The following is a 25,700-nucleotide window of genomic DNA, read 5'->3' as shown; positions in this document are numbered from 1 at the left end:
TTGTTCTTCTTCTTAACCTAAAACATTTAAAACATATGCAAAATCCTCTGGCTCCGTCTCAAGAGCCGGAGAAGGGTATTTGCACCGCTCTCGACAGGTTTAATCTCTGCGGTATTGAAGGATGGGTCAGTTGTAGAGGACACGTTTCCTGTCAGGTTGATACATTTCTCTTTTGAGGTCGATAATAACGTTGAAAGTCGTGTGGCCTAAAGAAAGTGCCCCCCATTTTGAACCTCATTGACATTTCGAGTTCGCGATTCCATCAGAATAATCATGACGAGACAACCTTTTTGTTTGCGGACTCTAAAACATGCTCGAGCACGCTTCATTTACCTGCGTTTTGACGTACGTGATGGCGCGAGAAGCTGCAATGCACGTGTTAAGCCACTAAGCAGCGCTGTGTTCCGTACTGACTCATCACGCTACGCCGCAGAAGTAATGTTGTTTACAAGTTTGAGAACGTTTTCAGACCGTGAGCTTTTCCGGGGCGTTTCTGGCGCTCTCCAAAGTAGAAGTGAGTAATCGTGCATTCTTTTTAGACCGTTTCTTGTGTAGATATAAACGTACGAGGCCTGAAAGTGTCGACTGCCGATAGTGTTTTACGTCGCACTGGAGTATAAGTCGCACCAGCCAAAAAATGCACAATAAAGAAGAAAAAAAACATATATAAGTCGCACTGGAGTATGAAATGCGGTTGCAAGTGTGAAAATAACAAATAATATCACATATAAGTCGCACCCCGGCCAAAACTATGAAAAAAGGTGCGACTTATAGTCCGGAAAGTACGGTATATGTTCAAAAACTGAAAACAATTTACTTACCATTAAGGGGTATGCAGAAAATAGGTTGTTTTAGATCTATAGTGCAATTTAAGATGTCCAAAATATCTTAAATCTGAAACAACCTATTTTCTGATGACCCCTTAATGGTAAATACATATTTTCAGAAATTAAATAAAGATATACATTTGGAGGGAAGAGTTTGCAACCATGAAACAGCCCTTTATTCTTTTCCATTCAAGACGCCATTGCTCCGACAATGCCCGTTTTCACCGACACCCTTTAGTGTTTTATGTATTTAAAAAGGGGGGAAATTACTTCCATTGCAGAATTTTTGCAGAATTTAAAAAAAAAATGTTTATCTTTAGTGCGATGTACGATGTCCAAAATATCTTAAATCTCATTATAGATCTAAAACAACCTATTTTCTGATGACCCCTTAATGGTAAATACATGTTTCCAGAGATTAAATAAAGATATACACTTGGAAGGATGTTTAAAATATAAAATATCAGTTTCATATAGCAGATAAAAGCATAACATGTTGTCTTTAGTAAGAATAAATGCAGTTTTTTGTCCCCGCCCCCTTCTCCACAGACGGTAAACCCTTAAAGGCACGTGACAAACACTTAATCTGGCGTTATGTGGTCTTCCAAAAAACGGAGATTAAATAAAGATATAGATTTGGAGGGAAGTGTTGGGGAATCGGATTACGTCCTCTTCAGCTCGGGAGATGCTTCGGTCTTTGATGCAGATGGAGTTAAACCTCTCCAGGGGGTCGGGCCCCGTATAGAACACTTTTAGAGACTGTGAATGGCACGGCCCGCTTTTAATGAAGAGATTAGAGAGATTATTTTAAACATTGGGCTAGATGTTAAATGTGAGCGTGTGACAGAAATGGGAGCAATGAAAAGGATGAATCTTTATTTTGATACTGAAAACACTTAATACTAGGGCTGGTTATTTTAATGTTAGACTAGTCACTGATAAAAAAAAAAATGAAAAAAAAAACAATTTCCATTTTATATTGACTATTTTTTGTTTTTAAATACATTTGTAATGAGATTAATGCTAAATATATGCCAATTTAAGCCTTCTAGTTAGAGAATTATTACAAACAAAACTTATTATTGATTAAAAACGCAATTTTTCAGTTTGTTGCATGACATTTTTATTGAAAAAGATTACCGTATTTTCCGGACTATAAGTCACACTGGAGTATTAGTCGCACCAGCCAAAAAAATGCATAATAGAGAAGAAAAAAACATATACAAGTCGCACTGGAGGATGAAATGCAGTTGTAAGTGTGAAAATAACAAATAATATCACATATAAGTCGCTCCGGAGGATAAGTATATAAGTATAAATATAAGTATAAATATAAGTATAAGTCGCACACCGGCCAAAACTATGAAAAAGGTGCGACTTATAGTCCGGAAAATATGGTATTCCATTTATCCGTTGCAGCCCCGTTGCAGCCCCAGTTAAGTTGAACTCAAACTATTAGTATCTATTGAATTATCATGTAGTCTTTTGCTAGTTTTTCTCTACTCAAATACTTACTTCAATACAATTTTTAATATAGATAAGTATTTGAGTATCTATTTAGCCTTTTGTATGTTTTTTCGGGCAGATTTTTTACTTAGTTATGAGTTATTTTCATGTTAAATCGCACAAATTAAACGTCTTGTTCATGAAATCAATACTTACAGTCGTTTAGTTTTTGAAAAATAAATAAATCGAATTTAAAAAAAAACTGACATCGATGAATTTCAACAAAAAACTGTTCATTTATTTGCCACACCCCCACAGCATCCCCCAAATATTTTTATAATTTTTTGGCTTTTTGTGGTTTTTGCCCGTTGCTACATTTTCCTTTCACACTGGCACACAATGTCCTGCCTCTTCCACACGCATCCTCCTGTAGCTCTTCTAAAACCCTCGTCTTCTTTTAAGACCAGTCCCATCCCCCGAAGCGCCCACCGGATGGACACGGGCGACAGTGCAGCCGCGTCACCAGCAGGGGGCCGTATTTAAGCCGGGGGCCGGCACTAAAACGGGGCCATAAAACCATCGCCAGTCTGTCTGTCTGCGGCGAGAGCCTCCAGGACTACAGCGTCCGGAGAGACAATGAAGACGCAGACGGAGAGAGACGTAAAATAATAAACCGTGTAACACTTTTTTATCGTTGAAGAGCAAATATCGTGCGTCCTCTTTTAGCGCCGATCACCTTCCGCCTCAACTCTGGTGCATTTAGAGGAGTTTTGTGCGATCTCTGGCTCGTTTCCATGTCGTTTTGTCCTTTTACGGATCACAAACTTAACCTGGAGAGTCACAACAGTTTTGTACTACTTTTTTTAGCAATAACACAAATATCGTCGGGTTTTTAAGTATCCGGGTTTTGTGTAAACATAGCATCCCGGTTCCAGTATCCCGGTGATGAGAAACCGGGTTGTTGTCGCTGGGATATTCCGATAGCGTCCAGATTATTGTGGCATCTAAACGCACGATCCCGATTTCTCACCGCGAGTGTCGTACTGAGCGCGTGCGAAGTAAAGAAACATATTTGGCAGGAGCAACTCGTTCGTTAAAAGGACTCAAACTTCTACCAGGGCATTTTTTACGATTTTCAAATTTTTATTTATTTGGTGTGTTTTGTTGTACAGTTGTACACCAAACTAGCAGGTATTCGTGGTGAAAACGTTGAAATATCCGTAGAAAATGGCAAGAAGTGACATCACACCAGGGACACTCATTCCAGATTAAGTTTATGCATAAATTAGACAGTATAAATCTCACCAAAAAATGCATAATAGAGAAGAAAAAAACATATATAAGTCACAAGTGTGAAAATAACAAATAATATCACATATAAGTCTCTCCGGAGTATAAATATAAATATAAGTCGCACCCCGGCCAAAACTATGAAAAAAGTGAAAATATGGTAATTCATCAAAACAAAGTCCCTCTTATATATTTTCATTTGAAAGTGACATTAGATGATTTTTCAGTGTTTGCTGGGTAATTTCCTACTGTGATGTCATCAATTACAAACAGGAAGTTAAAATATAAGCCAAAAAAATTAACTATTCTGGGATAACGTTTTATAATTTTTTTGCAACATTTTAAATATAAAAATCTTAACAGCATTTTAAATTCAATGAGTCGTCCGGCCTGTAGGGGGCGCTTTAAGCTGTCTTCTGCACAATACAGCCAACTTTTAGTGTTGCTCTCGGACAGAACGACTCGTACACATTTGTCCGCTGTAGAAACGATGCCGTTTGTAAATGTAAATCAGTTTGACAGTAACAGTAAAACACGACGTAGACGGTGGTGAGCAAGTCAATAAACCAAATAGAGAAAAACAACACCTTTTAAAGAGAACAAAGAAGATTTTAGGGAGGTTTTCTACAGTTGTTGCGTTTGACATTTAAGATAAGATAAGCCTTTATTTGTCCCACAATGGGGAAATTCCAGTGTTGCAACACAAAGTAGGTACAGAAGTAAACAACAAAGAACAGATAACTAAGAACAGATAACTAAAAAAACACTCTTAATAGAAAAGCTCTTATAAAAACTCTTATCTCTCATTTTACATGATCCAATAGCTTTCTCAAAATGTATTCGTTCTTTTTAAACATCCCTGAACCTCAAAAATCACGTCTTTTGCAAGTGTCGAGTGGCTCTTGAACGCGGCCGAACCTTAAAACGTTAAAACGCTTTGGGAAATCCTGTTCATTCTTCCAATAATCCCGATCGCTCAACGGACGAAGCGCCAACAGTCGGCGACAAACCTCCTCGTGTGACGCGGCGGTCGCTGCTGTTCCGTTATCAGATCGAATTTGTCGGATCGTTCGTGGCATCTGGGCACGGAGACCCGCGCAGGCAGCCAACCGAGCGCCGGGTGCGGGGATAATTTGCGGTCCAGCTGTGGTTAAGAGGAAACCGATGCGCGTTCGTCCGTCAACGTCCATCGTGTCAGAATTCGAAACCCGTAATTGACTAAAATGTTGCGATTTTCATGAAAAATATTGTAAGTGAAAGTGGCTGAGATCTTTTTTGTGGCACGTGCATAGTTTAAGTTCCAATTTTAATGGATAAAAAAATTCTAAAATACAATCTTAATTAGATATAAAGTGCTTTGACTCATAAATCAATCCAAAATGTTTCTTATCAAGCTGTGTCTTTGCGTTACGTTTTTCTTTCGCCGCTACATATATCAGTTCGCCAAAGAAGGAAAATGAGGCGACAAAAAACATGGCTTTTTTAATTAAAATAACGACTCGCTTAAGCTCGGCCAGGCTTTCTTTCAGGTACGTTTTACTTCCAACTCGAGCGATATTATTTCACGCTCGCCCTCTTCCATTAGCACGCACAATAACTACATTTCTCAATAGTGTCGCATTCATTCAGTTACCAAGGGATACAAGCCGCTCTTTACGAATTCAGGTTTTAATTAACTTTGTCCCATCAGGAGGCTGCGGCCCATTCATAACAGCAGACAGGAGGGGTCTGAAGAAAGCCCCCATAGGGCCTGAAGCTTCTGGAGCTGCGATCGTCTGCCCCGTCTTCGCACCTGCAGACGCCAAATTTAAACCGTAGCGAGTCTCTGCGATCGACCCATTCTGCGTCACGTTAAGCACTTAATCGTAAAAATCGCGAGAATCGTAGGTGGCAACGATGAGTATTTTCAGTTCAATCCAAAAACTACATTTAAAGTACTTTTTTTCATGACGGTTTATCATGACGTTCAGAAAGTTCGATTTCATGAAGCTCGCGAAGAATCGTTCGTTATTTTAACACGGAAACGTGACATCGGGACATCTTTTGTGGTAATAGATCGTGGTCGTTCGTTTATAATATAGTTGATTGGTTTTGCGATTCTTCATGTTGAGTTGGGACCAAAAGAGGCCCGGATCGGACGAAGGTAAAGGGAGGTGGATGAGTAGAGCGTAATACCTTAGCATGGCTTTAAGGTTGACCCTTCCTTCAGTTCGGCCGGGGTTGAACCTGTCGGGGGCAGTGAGCGGGCCCGTCCCTCGGTCAGGACGACGTTGGGATTTCGCCGATCGTGCGGGAAAACTGCAGCGTGCGGAAGGAAACCCGATCGAACACGAAGAGAACGTGTAAACTTCGCTGCGAGAAAAGGCCCCCGAGCTTGTCAGGAGTCGATGGAGCTTTTGGCTGTGATCGAGTGTGCCAGCCCCTTTTTGCAAGTCTCAAATACGTCTCGATAGTCTTTGGATTCAAGGCCAGAGTCAAAGAAGTCCAAGTCGAGTCCTAAGTCAATGGCGCGCAAGTTCAAGTCCAAGTTCTCTGTTTTGAGTCTCGAGTCCTCGTACCAAATACATCTCAAACTTTTGGAGTTCAATGGTTCTTCTTTACGCTAAACCTGAGCCCTCAAAATGAACTTGAAAGCACATCTTGTCAACTGTACAGAAAAGACACATCGACCGCCGTCATAGGGGTCCGGGTCCAGGTCAAGACCCAATTCCCTGGGATTCCAAGTTGTGTCCCAAGTCTTTGCCCATTTTATCAAGTCAAGTCTCAAGTCATCAAAATACCACAGTGACTCGCGCAAACTCGCAGCTTACAAGTTTCACAAGTGCATTTTTTATACAGCAAACAGTTGAAAAATAAATGTCAACGATGCTGTAAGATGCTAAGTTTTGGTTTGACAAAATTACGGCAATTAGAATCTTGTGGTTGTCGTTGGTACTGCAGAAAGTGTCAATACAATAAATGTGCTACTGTAAAGTTTCGATGCAAAACTGCGATTAAACCAGTCAACAAACTAAGACTAAATCGGCACTAGCCACAATTTAAACCGAAAAACAACGCAAAAAAACCCTCTAATTTCCCATCGAAAACCCAACGTACGCCTCCAGTCCAACCGCTCGGTTTTGGCGAGACATTTCCTGTCATGTCCAACCATCGAGACAGTTTTTAATCATGGCGTCGGGCCCACCCCTGCATGTCTGAGCGATAGGCCCTGAATCGGAGCCCCGCGATTGGCCCGGGCGCCGGACTCCTGTCAGCGAACCCCTCCGTGTCGTTCATCATCTGTTCCGTGGGCTTTGTGCTGGAGGGACCGCACGGCGCTGCTGTCCCCGGCCCCCTCTGACCGCCAGGACCAGCAGCTGAGCACCAGGGACGCCAAATTAAATGGACTCAATTTCCCCTTTATTAGATCCGGATTTTAGATTTCAGCTCCGACCGGTCGCCCGGCCCTCGGTGGCGTCAAATCCTCGTCTTCACAGAGATCGACGTGCCGTACTCGTGGAACGTCCTCAACAAAGCAAAAGCATCTCCAAAGTTACACTGTGCACTTTGAACATCAGCAGAACCATGAGCACGGGTTTAGAAAAGTGTCGTCAATCTAAACGGGAGGTAATTCATAGTGTTTTCGTTTTTTGTCATCGAATAGAGTTGTAATCGAAACCGCAACCGCAGCTAGCAGTCCAGTCCATTAGCATTAGCAGATTTAAACGGTTCGAAATTTAGAAGCGAATTGCCGGTGGCGGATCCGTGAAGCGGCGCGGCGGGACGCAGCAGAAGTTGTAGCGAACGGCGTCGGCGCGCTGAAACGTCGCTCTCGCCCGTGCGCGTTCGGGACACAAACTGTCGGGCTTTGTTTGCACACACAAGAGTGAAGGTGCGAGGACGGAGAGAACCTCTTTTATGGAGCGGGATAATGGACGGCTCTAATTGAGCTGTAAGGCCCTGGCCGCCGTCCAGACTCTGCCATAGAAAAGACTCTGAGAGCGGGCGGGACAAAGGGAGGAGGGGGCCTACTTACATTTAATTAAAACTAACCTACTTTCTCAAGTGTGGAGGTGTTGTAACCACTTTACAGATGATCTGGATCGAGACGTGTGCGCAATTAATGTCGCCGCGTAATCAACGTCGGTGCATTTGTTATTTGGGATCCACGTTTGTTCTTTGAAGCAGACACTTATCGATATTAAAAGGACACGTATTATGCGTCGTGTGTGTCGTTATTATCCTTTTAAACGCTCTTTACTGTGGCATCTCGTGTTTCAGAGCTTAAAGTAAGGTCTGCATTGGAAGTCATACACGATAAAGTGTTTCCTCATCAGAATTTGACTACTGGCAGCAGAAAAGGGACTGACCGTGGCGAAATAAACAAAAGCTAGCTTGCACCGACGAGCTACGATGCCATTTTAATGAATAAAATGTGACGCAGAAATGCTCAGAACAATTTATGGACTTAAAAGCAGCTCTGAATCTCCAACTTTCACGTCATAAATGTGGGAAAATTTAGTGTTTTCTGAGGCTCGGAGAAGACGATCGTGTAAACAGGATGATGAAACAATCGTGAAGCTAAATACAACTCCAGGTATGTTTTGGGTGCGGGAACAATGTTATAGCGTGATTAAAAGCTCAAAAAAAGCCGTTTTGCATAATATTGGTCCTTTACAACTCCTTTTTAGACGACAAAGTGAACAAAGTCGACATAAACGTAACACAGCAGCGAAATATGAGGCTTGTCTTGGGTTTATGATCAATGTGTTATGGTAAACATGACTAAACTGGGTCTAAAATAAGACTAAACCCTTGCTACCGATGTTCTAAACAAGGACTAATCCAAAAGCGGAGAGAAATGTGGATAAAATGACTGATTTACAAGAGAAAAGTCTTGTTCTACAGCTCGAAATAGCAATGAAAAGAACAACAATTTTGAGTTATCGGACTATTATCCTATTATCTGAAGAGTCGCTCGTGTATTCTCTGTCTTTTGGCACCTGTGTCACGCTCGCCTACTCGGGTAAAATCAATAAAAGGGGAGGAGAGCGAGCGAGAGGGAAGCGCTGAGACAGTGGGGTGGCGCCATCTGTACACGGCGTCTTTTGTATTCAGCGCAGCTTCGCTTTGAGAGGCCGATGTGCGATGTGTTCAAATGAAAACGCAGCAGACGGGGACGGAGTTTGTTTGGCTTCTGCTCGGGTTTTGTCCACAGACATGCCACATCTCAGTGGTGAAATAAAGGTGAATAAATGATGATAAAATGGTCTTAAGAGCCGGAGGGGTCAATCGAGGCATGTCTACTTAGCAATGATGTGGTTTATTTGTATCAAAATCCTCCAGGATTAGTGTAAAAAAATGGGAAATAAGCAAACGTAATGATACAAAGTGGTGAAATTGTGATGGTTTTACAGATAAAAGAGTCGGAGCATCACCAAAACTGCAGCTTTTGTATTGGAGATGCTTCAGACCTAGTTTGGTCCTGGTTTAGACCTGGTTTAGACCTGGTTTAGACCTGGTTTAGACCTGGTTTAGAGCTGGTTTAGAGCTGGTTAAGACCTGGTTAGGACCTGGTTAGGACCTGGTTTGGAGTCTGGACCTGGTCTGGACCTGGTTTGGACCTGGTTCGGACCTGGTTTGGACCTGGTTTGGACCTGGTTAGGAGTCTGGACCTGATTTGGCCCTGGTTAGGACCTGGTTTGGACCTGGTTCGGAGTTTGGACCTGGTTTAAACCTGGTTTGGACCTGGTTTAGACCTGGTTTGGCCCTGGTTAGGACCTGGTTTGGACCTGGTTAGGAGTCTGGACCTGGTTTGGAGTCTGGACCTGGTTTGGAGTCTGGACCTGGTTTGGAGGATGAGTGTTGAAGAGACAGAAGAATGATCAGATCTGATGTATGAAAGGACTTGAGTGAACTCTAGTGGCCAAATTGTGACATAACAACGACACTGATCAGATCCTTCTGTGACGTATCTATGGGTTTTAGAGAGATGACAAATGAGCACAGTTGGCATGAGACTGAGATTCAGTCATTTCTAATTGTCTACAATGAGCTACGATGAGCTAAGATGATCTTGGGTCGTTAATCGAGAGGTTCTCTGTCTCTAAAACAGCAAAGTTTGGAGCAGAGTTCAGAATTAACTGTGTTAAATGGACATGATTAAACATTTGTCAGGTTTTGGTTCAGGAAGTTGACACTGACAGAGATTTTTATACATTTTAATCAATATTTATATTGATTAAACGGGATATTAAAATTGTGATGAATCAATTTCTAAATGTGGATTATTTTTCATGGTATTCCAAACACTATGAGACTGAAAGGTTTTCAAGCAACTTTTTTATTTTTACATATGAAGTACTATTTTCCGTGCTCTTGGAAACGTTATAGCTCTTTATAATAACTACACACTATTTAGCGTTATTAAAGTACAAACAAAGACTTCATAATTATTCAGTTATTCCACTGTCCCATCATCGAGTTCCACTGTCCCATGTCCCATCATCGAGTTCCACTGTCCCATGTCCCATCATCGAGTTCCACTGTCCCATGTCCCATCATCGAGTTCCACTGTCCCATGTCCCATCATCGAGTTCTGCTGTCCCATCATCGAGTCCCACTGTCCCATCATTGAGTTCCACTTTCCCATGTCCCATCATCGAGTTCCACTGTCCCATGTCCCATCATCGAGTTCTGCTGTCCCATCATCGAGTCCCACTGTCCCATCATTGAGTTCCACTGTCCCATGTCCCATCATCGAGTTCTGCTGTCCCATCATCGAGTCCCACTGTCCCATCATTGAGTTCCACTGTCCCATGTCCCATCATTGAGTTCCACTGTCCCATGTCCCATCATCGAGTTCCACTGTCCCATGTCCCATCATCGAGTTCTGCTGTCCCATCATCGAGTTCCACTGTCCCATGTCCCATCATCGAGTTCCACTGTCCCATGTCCCATCATCGAGTTTCACTAGCCCATGTCTCATCATCGAGTTCCACAGTCCCATGTCCCATCATCGAGTTCCACTGACCTATCATTGAGTTCCGCTGTCCCATCATCGAGTTCCACTGACCCATCATCGAGTTCCACTGACCTATCATCTAGTTCCGCTGTCCCATGATCTAGTTCCGCTGTCCCATCATCGAGTTCTGCTGTCCCATCATCGAGTTCTGCTGTCCCATCATCGAGTTCCACTGTCCCATCATCGAGTTCCACTGTCCCATGTCCCATCATCGAGTTCCACTGTCCCATGTCCCATCATCGAGTTCTGCTGTCCCATCATCGAGTTCCACTGTCCCATCATCGAGTTCCACTGTCCCATGTCCCATCATCGAGTTCCACTGTCCCATGTCCCATCATCGAGTTCTGCTGTCCCATCATCGAGTTCCACTGTCCCATGTCCCATCATCGAGTTCCACTGTCCCATCATCGAGTTCCACTGTCCCATGTCCCATCATCGAATTTCACTGGCCCATGTCTCATCATCGAGTTCCACTGTCCCATGTCCCATCATCGAGTTCCACTGACCTATCATTGAGTTCCGCTGTCCCATCATCGAGTTCCACTGACCCATCATCGAGTTACACTGTCCCATCATCTAGTTCCGCTGTCCCATCATCTAGTTCCGCTGTCCCATCATCGAGTTCTGCTGTCCCATCATCGAGTTCCACTGTCCCATCATCGAGTTCCACTGACCTATCATTGAGTTCCGCTGTCCCATCATCGAGTTCCACTGACCCATCATCGAGTTCCACTGTCCCATCATCTAGTTCCGCTGTCCCATCATCTAGTTCCGCTGTCCCATCATCGAGTTCTGCTGTCCCATCATCGAGTTCCACTGTCCCATCATCGAGTTCCACTGTCCCATGTCCCATCATCGAGTTCCACTGGCCCATGTCCCATCATCGAGTTCCACTGGCCCATGTCCCATCATCGAGTTCCACTGTCCCATGTCCCATCATCGAGTTCCACTGACCTATCATCTAGTTCCACTGTCCCATCATTGAGTTCCGCTGTCCCATCATCGAGTTCCACTGACCCATGTCCCATCATCGAGTTCCACTGACCTATCATCTAGTTCCACTGTCCCATCATCGAGTTCCACTGACCTATCATCTAGTTCCACTGTCCCATCATCGAGTTCCACTGACCTATCATCTAGTTCCACTGTCCCATCATTGAGTTTCGCTGTCCCGTCATCGAGCTCCACAAACACAAACTGAAGGTAATTGAACTGATTTGATGTATGTCTCTCTCTCTCTCTCCGGTGCAGCGCTCCTGTCGTCCTGGTGCGAGGAGCTGGGTCGCCTGCTGCTCCTGCGACACCAGAAAAGCCGACAGAACGAGGCCCAGAAAGTGTCCATGCAGCCGCCCATGAGCGCCATGAAGCCGGGCCTGTCCCACGGGTGAGTTCACGCGCCGCTTTTCGATCGCGGCGCGGTCCAGAGCGGCTTTCAGAGGCCAGAGCCGAGTGGACGCTAACGCTAACGCTAGCAAACGGAGAATAAAACGCTTTATAAGAAGACTGAGATCGGTGTTGTGAGACATGTCATTTTACAGCCCAATGAAAGGAAACGATAATCATCATAAAGACTAAAACTATGACTAAAAGTAGAAAATCAAAACATTTTAAAATGGTAAAAACACTTCACTTGTGATTGACTTTTTTTCTTCTTTTTTTTCCCCAAATTGTTTTTCCTTATTTGCTTTATTAGACAGGAAAGGACAGTGTGAGATGAGGCATGAGAGAGTAAATGTGCAGTAAATTGCACTTGTAGCCCGGCATACGTGCGCTGTGCCTTAACCACTCCACCACCGGGCAGCACCCGTCTCAGTTTTCATCAGCGTCATATTTTTGCTGACTAAAACGAAATAAAAAAAATTACTGTTATAAATACACCAAATAAAGTTTTTTAAAAAAAATAAGAAATTGGTAAAAACCTGTCACACGTCCAGGGTTTCACTTGTGGTCGTATTTACTTTTTTCAAACGGCGAGCGCGCAGCCCACAAACCCAACGCGTGAAGCGTGGCCGGTGCGGTCAGGTTTGGGTCAAGTGAGGCTTTTATTGTGAAGGCTAAACCTGCACTTTCACCGTCCTTTAACAAACACAAGAGCAAAGAGTCAACACCGACCGTGTGTCTCTGTTTACATAACCACTGTTTCCTCTCTCCCCTCCATCTCTTTCCCTCTCTCTTATCTCCCTCCCTCTCTCTCTCTCTCTTTCTCCCTCCCTCTCTCTCTTTCTCCCTCCCTCTCTCTCTTTCTCCCTCCCTCTCTCTCGCTCTCTCCTTCCCTCCCTCTCTCTCTCTCCCTCCCTCCCTCTCTCTCTCTCTCCCTCCCTCCCTCTCTCTCTCTCCCTCCCTCTCTCTCTCTCCCTCCCTCTCTCCCTCTCTCTCTCTCTCTCTCCCTCTCTCAGTGACGGACAGTTCCCATACGACTCCGGGCCGTGGCAGCAGAACACTTCTCAGCCTCCCGGCGCTCTGTCCGTGGTCACTACGGTTTGGGGCGTCACCAACACCTCGCAGAGCCAGGTAAGAGAGACTCTGAAGCAAAAGAATCAGCCAGGGTTGAATAATCCCGTGTTGTCCTGCGGACTTGAGGCTCGAGTTCTCTGAAAATTCCGGTTTCCCCCCCACCCCCTACCACATCCCCTGTACGTACTGACAACAATTTGAAAAGTTAAGACTCCGAGTGACGCATGTCGGCTGCTAAAATATCACGTAGCCACTTTTCAAAAATAAATGAAAATGTTCTGTTTGTTGAGGTGAAACGTCACGGTGAAAAGGCGGAGCTTAACAGTTCTGCGGTTTAGAGCAGGAAGTCTGTTAATAAAATGTAAACAAAGTATCTACTTAAAGTAAATATGACACGTTAAACTACACGTTGCACTGAAACGCAGTGAACACGATTATATTTCAGTTTGAACCATTTTTGTAAAGTTTATAATTGTACTTCCTGGTTGGATGTGAGCACAAATATGACAGAGGTCGTTCCACAGCTGTTACCATAGCAACCAGACTGTAAACAAGAGCCAAACTCCACATAAATGACACAACAATTCTGATCTGACACAATAACACCATAAAACACCTTTATTTAGTCTGTGTCGCACACTGATGACATGGAAGAGGGATTCAACTCCACTTCCTGTCATTTTAAACTGTTATTTTCAAACTATGATAAATATTTACCACAACCAAACTAAGTCATAATTGGAAAAGCAGGAGAACCTTTAATATGGACTATAAGTTGTGGTTCAATGCCGAATAGGTCTCCTTTAACACCGCTTTTCCTTTGGCCCTTCAGGTGCTGGGGAACCCGATGGCGCACACCCCCACGCTGCCCCCCATGGGTTCCGGGACCAGTCCTGGGATGAACTCGGCTCCGTTCCCGGGGCCGCAGCAGCAGTATAACAAAGGCCCGGGTCAGGGCTACATGCAGCAGGGCGTGTACGGGCGCCCGCACTACAACCCGGCAGGCGGCTTCAACGGCGGGTGAGTCCGGCGGGAGGCGCTAAATCAGCTTCGAGAGGCAGTTTTGTTTCCGTTCAGTGTCAGTTTGTTTGCAGGATGAAAATTATGGAACAAAAGAAGGTCCATTATCTTTTAAACTGAACTGTGCAACCGGGGAAGCAAATAATGACTTGATTTCCTACAGCGGACATTTTTCGTAATTGAACTTTTAGCGTTTTGTCGCTTTGTTCCTGGACTTGGTCTGAAGTTTGATCCTGGACTTGGTCTGAACTTTGATCCTGGACTTGGTCTGAACTTTGATCCTGGACTTGGTCTGAACTTTGATCCTGGACTTGGTCTGAACTTTGATCCTGGACTTGGTCTGAACTTTGATCCTGGACTTGGTCGGAACTTTGATCCTGGACTTGGTCTGAACTTGCTTTGGACTTGGGTCTCTGGTCTGGATCTGGTTTGGACTTGAAGGTTCCACAGCAGCCGACTAAAATATTGTAGAAGTAAAATGTGACTTGAAACTGAGTAACTCCAGCAATAGTGCTCCCCCTGCTGGTCCCTTGTGAAAATACATACCGGTAGTCATAAAATATACTCGTAAGCGATTTTTTTTTCTTTACTTCTTGATCATAATAATCTCATACTAATTTCAGAGCCAGGGTTTCTCAGGAGAGTTATCTATGTCGGCAAATGTTTTAAGGCTGGTTTTCCGCCCAGAGACAGCAGGGGGCGACGACGGACACTTCAATCGCCCAGAAAATACATATTTAACCATCACAGGGACTTACAAAGGTTCAATTAGATGAAAATGTTACTTAATTCCGCTTTAAAAAGAGGATTTGAAGGCGGATGAAATAAATCTGAAGGTGAAACAAAACTTAGAACTTGGAACAAATAAAGTCTGAAACCTGAAAATATTTTTATTGTCAACTTTCAAGAATCGATGCATTAGTTTCTTTTTGCAGTTCAACGTCAAAACTTGCTTTTTAAAAATTATTTCAGTTTATTTCAAGATTTTTGAACTTTTTTGGCTCCATAATAAAACATACACACATGGCAATAAGGTTTAATATTTGAAGCGCTCATTTACCCTGTTTGTCTGATTGTCTCTCCTCTCTCGCAGTTACCCTGGCGGTCCCAACCAGGTTCTTCCCGGTCCCCCCGCTCTGGGTCACCCTCAGCCGGCGGCCGCGGCTGCTGCTGCCGCCGTTGCCGCCGCCGCCGCCACGGCAACCGCCACGGCCACCGCAACAGTCGCCGCGCTGCAGGAGACGCAGAACAAGGAGCTCAGCCATCAGTACGGACCGGTACGACCGCGCCTTAATGTCTCCGTGGTAACGATACAGGGACGAAGGGTTTAAAAGGGTCAGATATAATGTGGTATGATGAGATAGTACTTTGCTGAAAAGGATCATTTGAATTGTATTTATATATTTGTATTTTAATGTATTTATTCCACTGGGGCTTTAGCTCTGGGGCTTATTTTGATCACATTCTGAAACCTTTTTTCAGATGAACTCGTCGTTCCAGATGGGGCCGAACCAGGGCTACAACGGTCAGTTCATGCAGCAGGGCCCCCGAGGGCCCGCGCCTCACCCAGGGAGCATGCAGGGCCACGGGATGAACCCCAACATGGGCGGCCCTCCTCCCATGGGCATGGGCCAGCCCAGGGGGCCGAGCATGGGGTCCTATGGGGGACAGAGGATGCCCCAGCAGAACTACAGCGCCCCCCGGCCTCAGGGCCTGGTAATGCAGGGGATGAAGAGGCCGTATCCTGGAGAGGTGAGAGCGGCGGTGCAACAGATGCAGCCAGTGTTCAGCTCATTTCTTTAAAGCTTTTTTATCTTTTTGTTTGTTTGCTCTCATCACACAAACGTTCACCTGGAAACAACATCGTCTGCAACTAAATATGTTTTTGTATTGTTTAATTTAATAAAACTCATGCCTTAAAGTAGCACCTACACACATCAAACTTTATCGTTTCTACTTCACAAGACGGATTGCAGAAAGACTAGGTAAATACAATTTTGGTCATTTTTACCCATAAAACGTATTTCTATTTGAAAACAGTCTTGATGAACACGATTACACCCACAGTAGAAGTTTCAAATTGATATCTCAACATGTATTTTACAGCATAATGGATTGTAGTTTCTGCTGATTTTGAAGAACTTCAACAAAACGGCACATTTTGAATCCTAAAGCTGTAAAATAACATGTATGTGACATTTCAAACCATATTTCTGTCTGTCCTCAGCCAAACTACGGTGGTCAGCAGTACGGACCAAACGGCCAGTTCCCAAACCAGCAGAACCAGTACAACTCGTCCAGGCCCATGCCCTCTCCAAACTACCCGCCGCAGAGGCACCCGGGTCAGGCCATGCAGGGACAGTACCCGCCCCCCAATCCAGCCATGGGACCGTACTATAAGGTCTGCACATCGAGTGTTTAAACTATCTTTAAATGACTCAAAGTGACTTACAGTGATGAGGTCAGGACTACGGCGTGACCATTGCACACAATCAGACCCAAAACAGATCACTCACATCAGACGCAACATTTCAATCATCTCCAAAAAGCAGATCATGATGAATTATTCTGGCGCGCATGCGAAAATTGCCAGCGTTTATTACAGATACTGCTCAGAGTACGATTTGAGCTGACGTTAACTGCGTAGGAGCAATTTGAGCTGTTTTGTACGATGGCATCTGTTGGACTATGGGTGCAGTATGTCCAAATCTGAACAATATTCACGCTAAACACGTCAAAATGTATTTCTTTTACAGCAAGAGCCGCCTTTCAACGGCCAAACCACAAACTTCTCCGGGAGTGGATACAGCCAGTTCAACCAGGGCAACATGAATGGGGTATGTTCCCTTCCAGTGTTCGAAAGGCTGGTACCGCCATGATACATTAGCTCCACCGCACTTTCAATGGGAGAGTTAGCGTTAGCCTCCAAACATCACAAACTATGAACAACTAGAGCTGTTTTGGCGACTGAAAAACACTCGATCGGTTGTGAGTGACACCAGAGCCTCGTTAGAAAGCGTTACCACGTGTAGAAGAGTTTAGCCTAGTTAGCGTTAGCATAAAAGCTAAACTCGAGCACATGTGAGTAACACCAGAGCCCCGTGAGAAAGCGTTACCACGTGTAGAAGAGTTTAGCGTAGTTAGTATTAGCATAAAAGCTACACTTGACCGGACGTGAGTAACACCAGGGCCCCGTTATGTAGAAGTATTTAGCCTAGTTAGCATTAGCATAAAAGCTACACTCGAGCACATGTGAGTAACACCAGAGCCCCGTGAGAAAGCATTACCACGTGTAGAAGTATTTAGCCTAGTTAGCATTAGCATAAAAGCTACACTCGACCGGACGTGAGTAACACCAGAGCCTCGTTAGAAAGCATTACCACTTGTTGAGGTGTTAAGCCTTGTTAGCATTAGCCTTATTAGCATAAAAGCACAACTCGACCACACAAGAGTAACACCAGAGCCTCGCTAAAAAGCGTTACCACGTGTAGAAGAGTTTAGCCTAGTTAGCATTAGCATAAAAGCTAAACTCGACCGGACGTGAGTAACACCAGGGCCCCGTTATGTAGAAGTATTTAGCCTAGTTAGCATTAGCATAAAAGCTACACTCGATCGGACGTGAGTAACACCAGAGCCTCGTGAGAAAACATTACCACTTGTTGAGGTGTTTAGCCTAGTTAGCATTAGCCTTATTAGCATAAAAGCACAACTCGACCACACAAGAGTAACACTTGTGCCCTGTTAGAAAACATTACCACGTGTAGAAGTGTTTAGCCTAGTTAGCATTAGCATAAAAGCTACACTCGATCGGACGTGAGTAACACCAGAGCCTCATTAGAAAACATTACCACTTATTGAGGTGTTTAGCCTTGTTAGCATTAGCCTAATTAGCATAAAAGCAAAACTCGAGCACACGTGAGTAACACCAGAGCCTCGCTAGAAAATGATACCAAATATTTAGCTTAGTTAGCGTTAGCATAATTAGCATAACAGCTAACAACCAAGCAAATTCATATTTCTTAAATCTATAGTTATTCTAGAACTAATCGCAGCAAAAACATAGAAGAAAAAAAAGGTTTGACAATCACACATTTGTTTAAGCAACTAACGTCACAAAATCTCCAAACATTTGTTAAGATAAGTTAGATAGACATTTATTACTCGTTGCACAGCCCTCAATATTCATGTTTTTACTCGTACCAAGCTGTCACGGCGACAGTTTCATACTATTTAACTTAATAAAACCAATGAATTTAAGCACAAACTGAGTCCAGATGACTACACCTGAAGCTTTTTCTACTAACAAACAAATAAATAAATTTCTCATGTTTAATGTGACTGTGGTTTCTTTCAGCCCCCGCGGCCGGTCGGTAACTACCCTCATTCTCCAGTGCCAGGAAACCCGACCCCGCCCATGACCCCGGGCAGCGGCATCCCTCCCTATCTGTCCCCGAACCCGGACGTAAAACCACCTTTTCCCCCAGACGTCAAGCCAAATATCAACTCACTACCGCCCCCTCTAGGTCAGCATCCGAACACAACCTGGAAGAAAAAGCGATAGACAATAGTACGATTTTGAGAAATGCGTAGAAAATACTTTTATTGAAGATGTGTATTGTGGTGAAGTGAAGTTATGTTACATACTTCTATGAAAAATATGTATTACAAATATTTCTTTATATGTTTTCATGTCAAAATAAGGCATTTTATGTGTAAAAATTGCCAAAATTGCACATATTTGGAACATAAACATCTGAAAACTGGATAGAGCCTGCTTTAAATTTCCTTTTGTGGACATATTAGATTCAAAAATGGGCAGAGGAGATTTTGATATCTCATTTGATATTTGAGTACCGTATTTTCTGGACTATAAGTCGCACCAGCCAAAAAATGCATAATAGAGAAGAAAAAACATACATAAGTCGCACTCCGGCCAAAACTATAAAAAAAAAGGTGCGGCTTATAGTCCAGAAAATACGGTAAATTAGATATCAGTGAAAATTGGCACAGAAATTCAAAATTCTGCTCTTTTTTTCTAGAGTTTAAACTGTTAAAACCGATCCAACCGGACGATCCGCAAATATCTCCAGCACAAAAACAACAAAACACTGACAAAATCCTCTTGTTCCTCGCTTTGATCCTAAAGTGTAGAAACATTCATAATTCAGCCTTCTTCAATAAAGCGAGACCCGAGCAGATCATCGCTTTAGCAGCTCTGTAGTTCACAAACGCCGTGCTATCAGGAAAAAACACGTTTCTAACCAACGCGACAATGACCGTCTTCTTCTTCTTGAAATGGTTTCGCAGCGAGTCACAACGACGAGCTGCGCCTGACGTTCCCGGTGCGAGACGGCGTCGTGCTGGAGCCGTTCAGGCTGGAGCACAACCTCGCCGTCAGCAACCACGTCTTCCACCTGAGGCCGTCCGTCAACCAGACGCTCATGTGGAGGTAACGTAACGCCGCGCGCAAAAAAGACGGACGGAAACGCGGAAAACGTCCAAAAAAACTTCCAAAAAATGTCAACGATCTAAAGGCGTTTCCCCCCCTCCGCAGATCCGACCTGGAGCTGCAGTTCAAGTGCTACCACCACGAGGACCGGCAGATGAACACGAACTGGCCGGCGTCGGTGCAGGTCAGCGTGAACGCCACGCCCCTCACCATCGAGCGGGGCGACAACAAGACCACCCACAAGGCCCTGCACCTCAAACACGTCTGCCAACCGGGACGGAACACCATCCAGATCACCGTCACCGCCTGCTGCTGCGTGAGTGCTAATGCTAATGCTATTGCTAATAATAATCATAATCTAGATCACCGTCACCGCCTGCTGCTGCGTGAGTGCTAATGCTATTGCTAATAATAATCATAATCTAGATCACCGACACCGCCTGCTGCTGCGTGAGGGCTAATGCTAATGCTATTGCTAATAATAATCATAATCTAGATCACCGACACCGCCTGCTGCTGCGTGAGTGCTAATGCTAATGCTATTGCTAATAATAATCATAATCTAGATCACCGTCACCGCCTGCTGCTGCGTGAGTGCTAATGCTAATGCTATTGCTAATAATAATCATAATCTAGATCACCGTCACCGCCTGCTGCTGCGTGAGTGCTAATGCTAATGCTAATAATAATCATAATCTAGATCACCGTCACCGCCTGCTGCTGCGTGAGTGCTAATGCTAATGCTATTGCTAATAATAATCATAATCTAGATCACCGTCACCGCCTGCTGCTGCGTGAGTGCTAATGCTAATGATAATCATAATCATAAAATAAATAAAATAGATACAATAAATAAAATTAAATTAAATTAGATAAATTTAATTGAATAAATTGAATAAATTAGAAGTATTAGATAAATAAATAAATAGGTAAAATAGGTAAATTAATAAATAAAAATAATATAAAATTAATAATAATAATTAATTCTAAAAAATAGGGCTGTAGAATTAATCTTTTTTAAGCTATTTTAGGGGCATTTATTTAAACAAAATAACATCACAGGGAGTTCTTGGAATGGTTTTCAGATTTAAAACGGTACAAGTAATTTGTTTTGCTGTAAATTTGACATACTTAAGAATGTTTTTGAGCATTCTGGAGTCCAATATCGTTCTCATAGTAACTTCAGTGCCCGAGTTGGGGGCACTCGTGTGAGACAAAGGTTAAGAACAACTGGATCTAATCTACAATGACTTTTAAAACATGGTTCACAAATCATTACTAATACTAGAATAAAGTGCCCACTACAGGTCGGACGACGCATTGAACTAAAATGCACTTAAGATACATTTATTTAGAATTTTGCTTAAAAAATATAAACAAATGTTACAGAATAGCAAATTTTTTAGGTTTATAGTTTTACACCAGTTTGTAATTGATGACATCACAGTTGGAAACTAACCAGCAAACACTGGGCCAAAACCTACATTTTCAAAATATATGAGAGCGACTTCATTTTGTTGAATTAATGTTTAAAGAGTCAAAAAAGTTGTTTCTCTTTGTGTAAATTCTGCAGAACCTTTGACTGGAATGAGTGTCCCTGGTGTGATGTCACGTCCTGTCATAATTTTCAACCGATTTTTCAAAATTTTCTCCACAAATACCTGCTCGATCGGTGTAGAACTATAGTATATATGTACAACAGGCACCAATACACAAGTCAGAATCAGAAAGTCATAAACACCTGTCACACGTCACCTTAAATGCACCTGTTCTCACCTGTTCTTCTGTGCTCCTCCCACAGTCGCACCTGTTCGTGCTGCAGCTGGTCCACAGGCCGTCGGTGCGCTCGGTCCTCCAGGGTTTACTGAAGAAAAGACTCCTCCCGGCCGAGCACTGCATCACCAAAGGTACGAGCGCGTCCGAATTCCCCCCGATCCACACTCGCCGTACACCTCGGCGACGAAACGTGAACAAAAAGCAGGGGGTTATTTTGTATTTTCTGCTCACAGTCAAGCGGAACTTCAGCAGCGTCGCCGCGTCGTCGGGGGGCACGACCCTGAGCGGCGAGGACGGCGTGGAGCAGACGGCCATCAAAGTGTCCCTGAAGTGCCCCATCACCTTCCGGCGGATCCAGCTGCCGGCGCGGGGACACGACTGCAAACACGTCCAGGTGTGGAGGTCGCCCGGGGCAACGAGGGGGCGGGGCTTTTGTACGGTTTACGTTCAACGCCGCTTTGTCGTTGCAGTGTTTCGATCTGGAGTCGTACCTGCAGCTGAACTGTGAGCGAGGGACGTGGAGGTGTCCCGTCTGCAAGTGAGTGTCTCCGGAGGTTCTGCAGAAATGTTTGTTCGCGTCAACACCATTTTTAACCCAGATATTAACCCGAATATTCATATCATTAGAGCTGTTCATTTAGTAAATTAATAAACCAAACTTTTTCTTCGGTGACTAATTATTTAATTTGGATTATAAGCGGTTAAAGTGACGTGTGACAGGGTTTTCCGGTTATCTAATTTTGACTTTATGTGGTGTGTTTATACCTGTTGTGCATATATATTATAGTTTTACACCGATCGAGCAGGTGTTTGTGGAGGAAACGTTGAAAAATGACAGGAAATGACAGGAAGTGACATCACACCAGTCAAAGTTTATGCAGAATTTACACAAAGAAGCAACTTTTTTGACTCTCTAAACTTAATTCAACAAAATAAAGTCGTTCTCACATATTTTTATTTAAAAAAAATCTGTGACATTAGATGAGATTTGGTCCAGTGTTTGCTGGGTAATTTCCTAGTGTGATGTCATCAATTACAACCAGGAAGTGAAATTATAAAAACCCCAAAAATGTGCTTTTCTGTGATCAAATGTTTATAACTTTTGGCAAAATTCAAAATATATTCATCTTAGCTGTATTTTAGTTCAATGAGTCGTCCGACCTGTAGGGGGCGCTTTGTTTTCTGCCTTTTTACACACAAACGGGCCATAAACGAGTCTGAATCGTTGCTTTTGTGCCACCTCCTCAGATTGTGGTGTTTTGTGTGCAGTTTGGTTTAGTTTTGAGAGCGTTTCGACGACTAAAAGAACGTTTTTTTTACTCGACGATGTAACGTGTCGAGTCAAAAATGCCTCATTTGTATAGAGTATATTGCGTTTATTTTCACTACAGCAGATTCAGCTACAGATACAACCATTTTGAACTGTTTTTCGATAGTCGATACGGACAATGATATAAAAAAAATACACAAAAAAACAAACACTTTATTTGGTCTTATACTAGTTCTGATGAAGGCTCAAGATCGCTCTAAAACTGTTCCGTGAAACTGCTTCTAATTTCCATGAGTATGAAAGTACGAAATAGTGTCTGACTTTTGATACTTTTGACCGCGTACAGTAGTATTCAGGCGTACTGGGTCGTCTGTCGTGCAGCAGGAGTTCTGTGGTGTCGTTGTGACTAAAGCGTTCCGTGTTGTTGGCAGTAAGTCGGCGTTACTCGAGGGTCTGGAGGTGGACCAGTACATGTGGGGGATCCTGAACGCCACCCAGAAGTAAGTCCAGACGTCCAACTGCAGACGGGAGTGAGCTCCGAGACGCTCGTGTGGTGCAAAGCATGTCATATTGTGAATGTGGTTTTGAATAAATGCAAGGTTTGAATATCGAGTTTATCGTTTATGGGGGAAATGAATGGAAAATGCAGCAAAGAGCTTGTTTTAAGTGATTTTACAGACATTTGTTTCATCAGTTTGTGAATTTTAAAGACTGGCAAATTTCTATTTAAAAAAATGTTAACGTTATGAAAAAAAGGTTTGAGGTTCTTTCTATTTTGATTTATTTTGTGTTTCATTTTGTGTTTTTTGCGGTGAAAATTTTCATTGTGTTTTTATCTGTTTTGAAAATGATGTCAATTTGTAATTTTTATTTTTTTCACTCTCTGGTCCTGTTTTGTGTCTGTATTATATTTTAAACTTTTTAAAAAAAATGTACTGAAATAAAATACTAAATAATTCAGTGCACAGATTTTCAAGCCGTCAAATTGAACTGTTTTAAATATTTACTGATCAGTGTGTGAATCTTAGCATCTTTATTCTGTGAATTTTACACTGAATTTAGTTGAATTTGAAGGCTTGAAAGCATTGAATATTTAAAATGTTGTTTTTCTAATTATTAAAAAAAATTTACAGAGAAAATTCAAAATTCAGCAGCAAAATTCAGCTGCTGAATTTTTTTTTTTCTTTTTTTTTTATTATTTATTATAAGTTACTGAAATTCACCAGTATTTAAAATTCAAAGTCTGATGGAACAAATTATCTTTAATTATTCACATTTCTCTCACAATTAAACCGGAATTAATACATTTAAAGACATTTCTATTGGATTGACATATTTTTACTTATTTGAGACTGAAGTCCGGTACAAATCATCAGTAAAATAACCTAAACGATGCCTGAATTTTCCTAATATTTGCCTCATTTCCGTTTCTGTGGGCGCAGCTCCGAGTTCGAGGAGGTGACCATTGACCCCACGTGCAGCTGGAGGCCCGTCGCCGTCAAGTCCGAGCTCCACATAAAAGAGGACCCGGACGGACCCATGTCCAAGAGGTTCAAGACCATGAGCCCGAGTCAGATGGTCCTGCCCAACGTGATGGACATGATCGCGCAGCTCGGGCCCGGGACCGCGCCCTATCCGTCCCAACAGGGCAACAACGGCAACGAATACGGCGGCCAAGGTCAGCGTTCTCGGCGAAGAGTCGCTCGTGATGCGGCTGTTCTGTTTGTCGGGCGATGTTAACAAACGTGTATATAATAATAATATGATAATGATGTGATATTAGTCCTGGTTTTGTCCTTGGTTTATCCCTGTTTTAGTTTTGCTTTAGTCCTGGTTTAGTCTTGCTTTAGTCCTGTTTTAGTCTTGCTTTAGTCCTGGTTTAGTCTTGCTTTAGTCCTGGTTTAGCCTTGCTTTAGTCCTGGTTTAGTCTTGCTTTAATCCTGGTTTAGTCTTGCTTTAGTCCTGGTTTAGTCTTGCTTTAATCCTGGTTTAGTCTTGCTTTAGTCCTGGTTTAGTCTTGCTTTAGTCCTGGTTTAGTCTTGCTTTAGTACTGGTTTAGTCTTGCTTTAGTCCTGCTTTAGTCTTGCTTTAGTACTGGTTTAGTCTTGCTTTAGTCCTGCTTTAGTCTTGCCTTAGTCCTGGTTTAGTCCCTGTTTTAGTCTTGCCATAGTCCTGTTTTAGTCTTGGTTTAGTCTTGCCTTAGTCCTGGTTTAGTCCTGATTTAGCCCTGCTTTAGTCTTGCCTTAGTCCTGGTTTAGTCCCTGTTTTAGTCTTGCCTTAGTCCTGGTTTAGTCCTGATTTAGCCCTGCTTTAGTCTTGCCTTAGCCCTATTTTAGTCTTGGTTTAGTCTTGCCTTAGTCCTGGTTTAGTCCTGATTTAGCCCTGCTTTAGTCTTGCCTTAGTCCTGGTTTAGTCCCTGTTTTAGTCTTGCCATAGTCCTGTTTTAGTCTTGGTTTAGTCTTGCCTTAGTCCTGGTTTAGTCCTGATTTAGCCCTGCTTTAGTCTTGCCTTAGTCCTGGTTTAGTCCCTGTTTTAGTCTTGCCTTAGTCCTGGTTTAGTCCTGATTTAGCCCTCCTTTAGTCTTGCCTTAGCCCTATTTTAGTCTTGGTTTAGTCTTGCCTTAGTCCTGGTTTAGTCTTGCTTTAGTACTGGTTTAGTCTTGCTTTAGTACTGGTTTAGTCTTGCTTTAGTCCTGCTTTAGTCTTGCTTTAGTACTGGTTTAGTCTTGCTTTAGTCCTGCTTTAGTCTTGCCTTAGTCCTGGTTTAGTCCCTGTTTTAGTCTTGCCATAGTCCTGTTTTAGTCTTGGTTTAGTCTTGCCTTAGTCCTGGTTTAGTCCTGATTTAGCCCTGCTTTAGTCTTGCCTTAGTCCTGGTTTAGTCCCTGTTTTAGTCTTGCCTTAGTCCTGGTTTAGTCCTGATTTAGCCCTCCTTTAGTCTTGCCTTAGCCCTATTTTAGTCTTGGTTTAGTCTTGCCTTAGTCCTGGTTTAGTCCTGCTTTAGTCTTGCCTTAGTCCTGGTTTAGTCCCTGTTTTAATCTTGCCTTAGTCCTGGTTTAGTCCTGATTTAGCCCTCCTTTAGTCTTGCCTTAGCCCTATTTTAGTCTTGGTTTAGTCTTGCCTTAGTCCTGGTTTAGTCCTGCTTTAGTCTTGCCTTAGTCCTGGTTTA

The 25,700-nt window shown here is 43.1% G+C and overlaps 1 protein-coding gene across 1 annotated transcript in view; it reads left to right on the top strand.

Annotated features, from left to right (window-relative positions):
- The window catches only part of LOC140368792 (zinc finger MIZ domain-containing protein 1-like), a 64,883-nt gene that overhangs the window by 36,428 nt on the left and 2,755 nt on the right, over positions 1 to 25,700 (top strand). The window contains exons 4-18 of the mRNA XM_072455850.1: positions 11,818 to 11,950; positions 12,963 to 13,077; positions 13,853 to 14,040; positions 15,134 to 15,317; positions 15,523 to 15,792; positions 16,268 to 16,441; positions 16,797 to 16,877; positions 18,395 to 18,563; positions 19,348 to 19,489; positions 19,595 to 19,805; positions 21,291 to 21,396; positions 21,499 to 21,659; positions 21,736 to 21,803; positions 22,967 to 23,035; positions 23,978 to 24,213. Of these exons, the coding sequence (XP_072311951.1) occupies positions 11,818 to 11,950; positions 12,963 to 13,077; positions 13,853 to 14,040; positions 15,134 to 15,317; positions 15,523 to 15,792; positions 16,268 to 16,441; positions 16,797 to 16,877; positions 18,395 to 18,563; positions 19,348 to 19,489; positions 19,595 to 19,805; positions 21,291 to 21,396; positions 21,499 to 21,659; positions 21,736 to 21,803; positions 22,967 to 23,035; positions 23,978 to 24,213 (2,307 nt within the window). The remainder of the gene's footprint in view (positions 1 to 11,817; positions 11,951 to 12,962; positions 13,078 to 13,852; positions 14,041 to 15,133; positions 15,318 to 15,522; positions 15,793 to 16,267; positions 16,442 to 16,796; positions 16,878 to 18,394; positions 18,564 to 19,347; positions 19,490 to 19,594; positions 19,806 to 21,290; positions 21,397 to 21,498; positions 21,660 to 21,735; positions 21,804 to 22,966; positions 23,036 to 23,977; positions 24,214 to 25,700) is intronic.

This window comes from Eucyclogobius newberryi, unplaced genomic scaffold (assembly GCF_026437365.1).
Source record: "Eucyclogobius newberryi isolate DKJ021-1_F unplaced genomic scaffold, fEucNew1.0.hap1 SCAF_20, whole genome shotgun sequence".
Taxonomy (NCBI): domain Eukaryota; kingdom Metazoa; phylum Chordata; class Actinopteri; order Gobiiformes; family Gobiidae; genus Eucyclogobius; species Eucyclogobius newberryi.
This window is presented reverse-complemented; position numbering and strand designations above follow the sequence as displayed.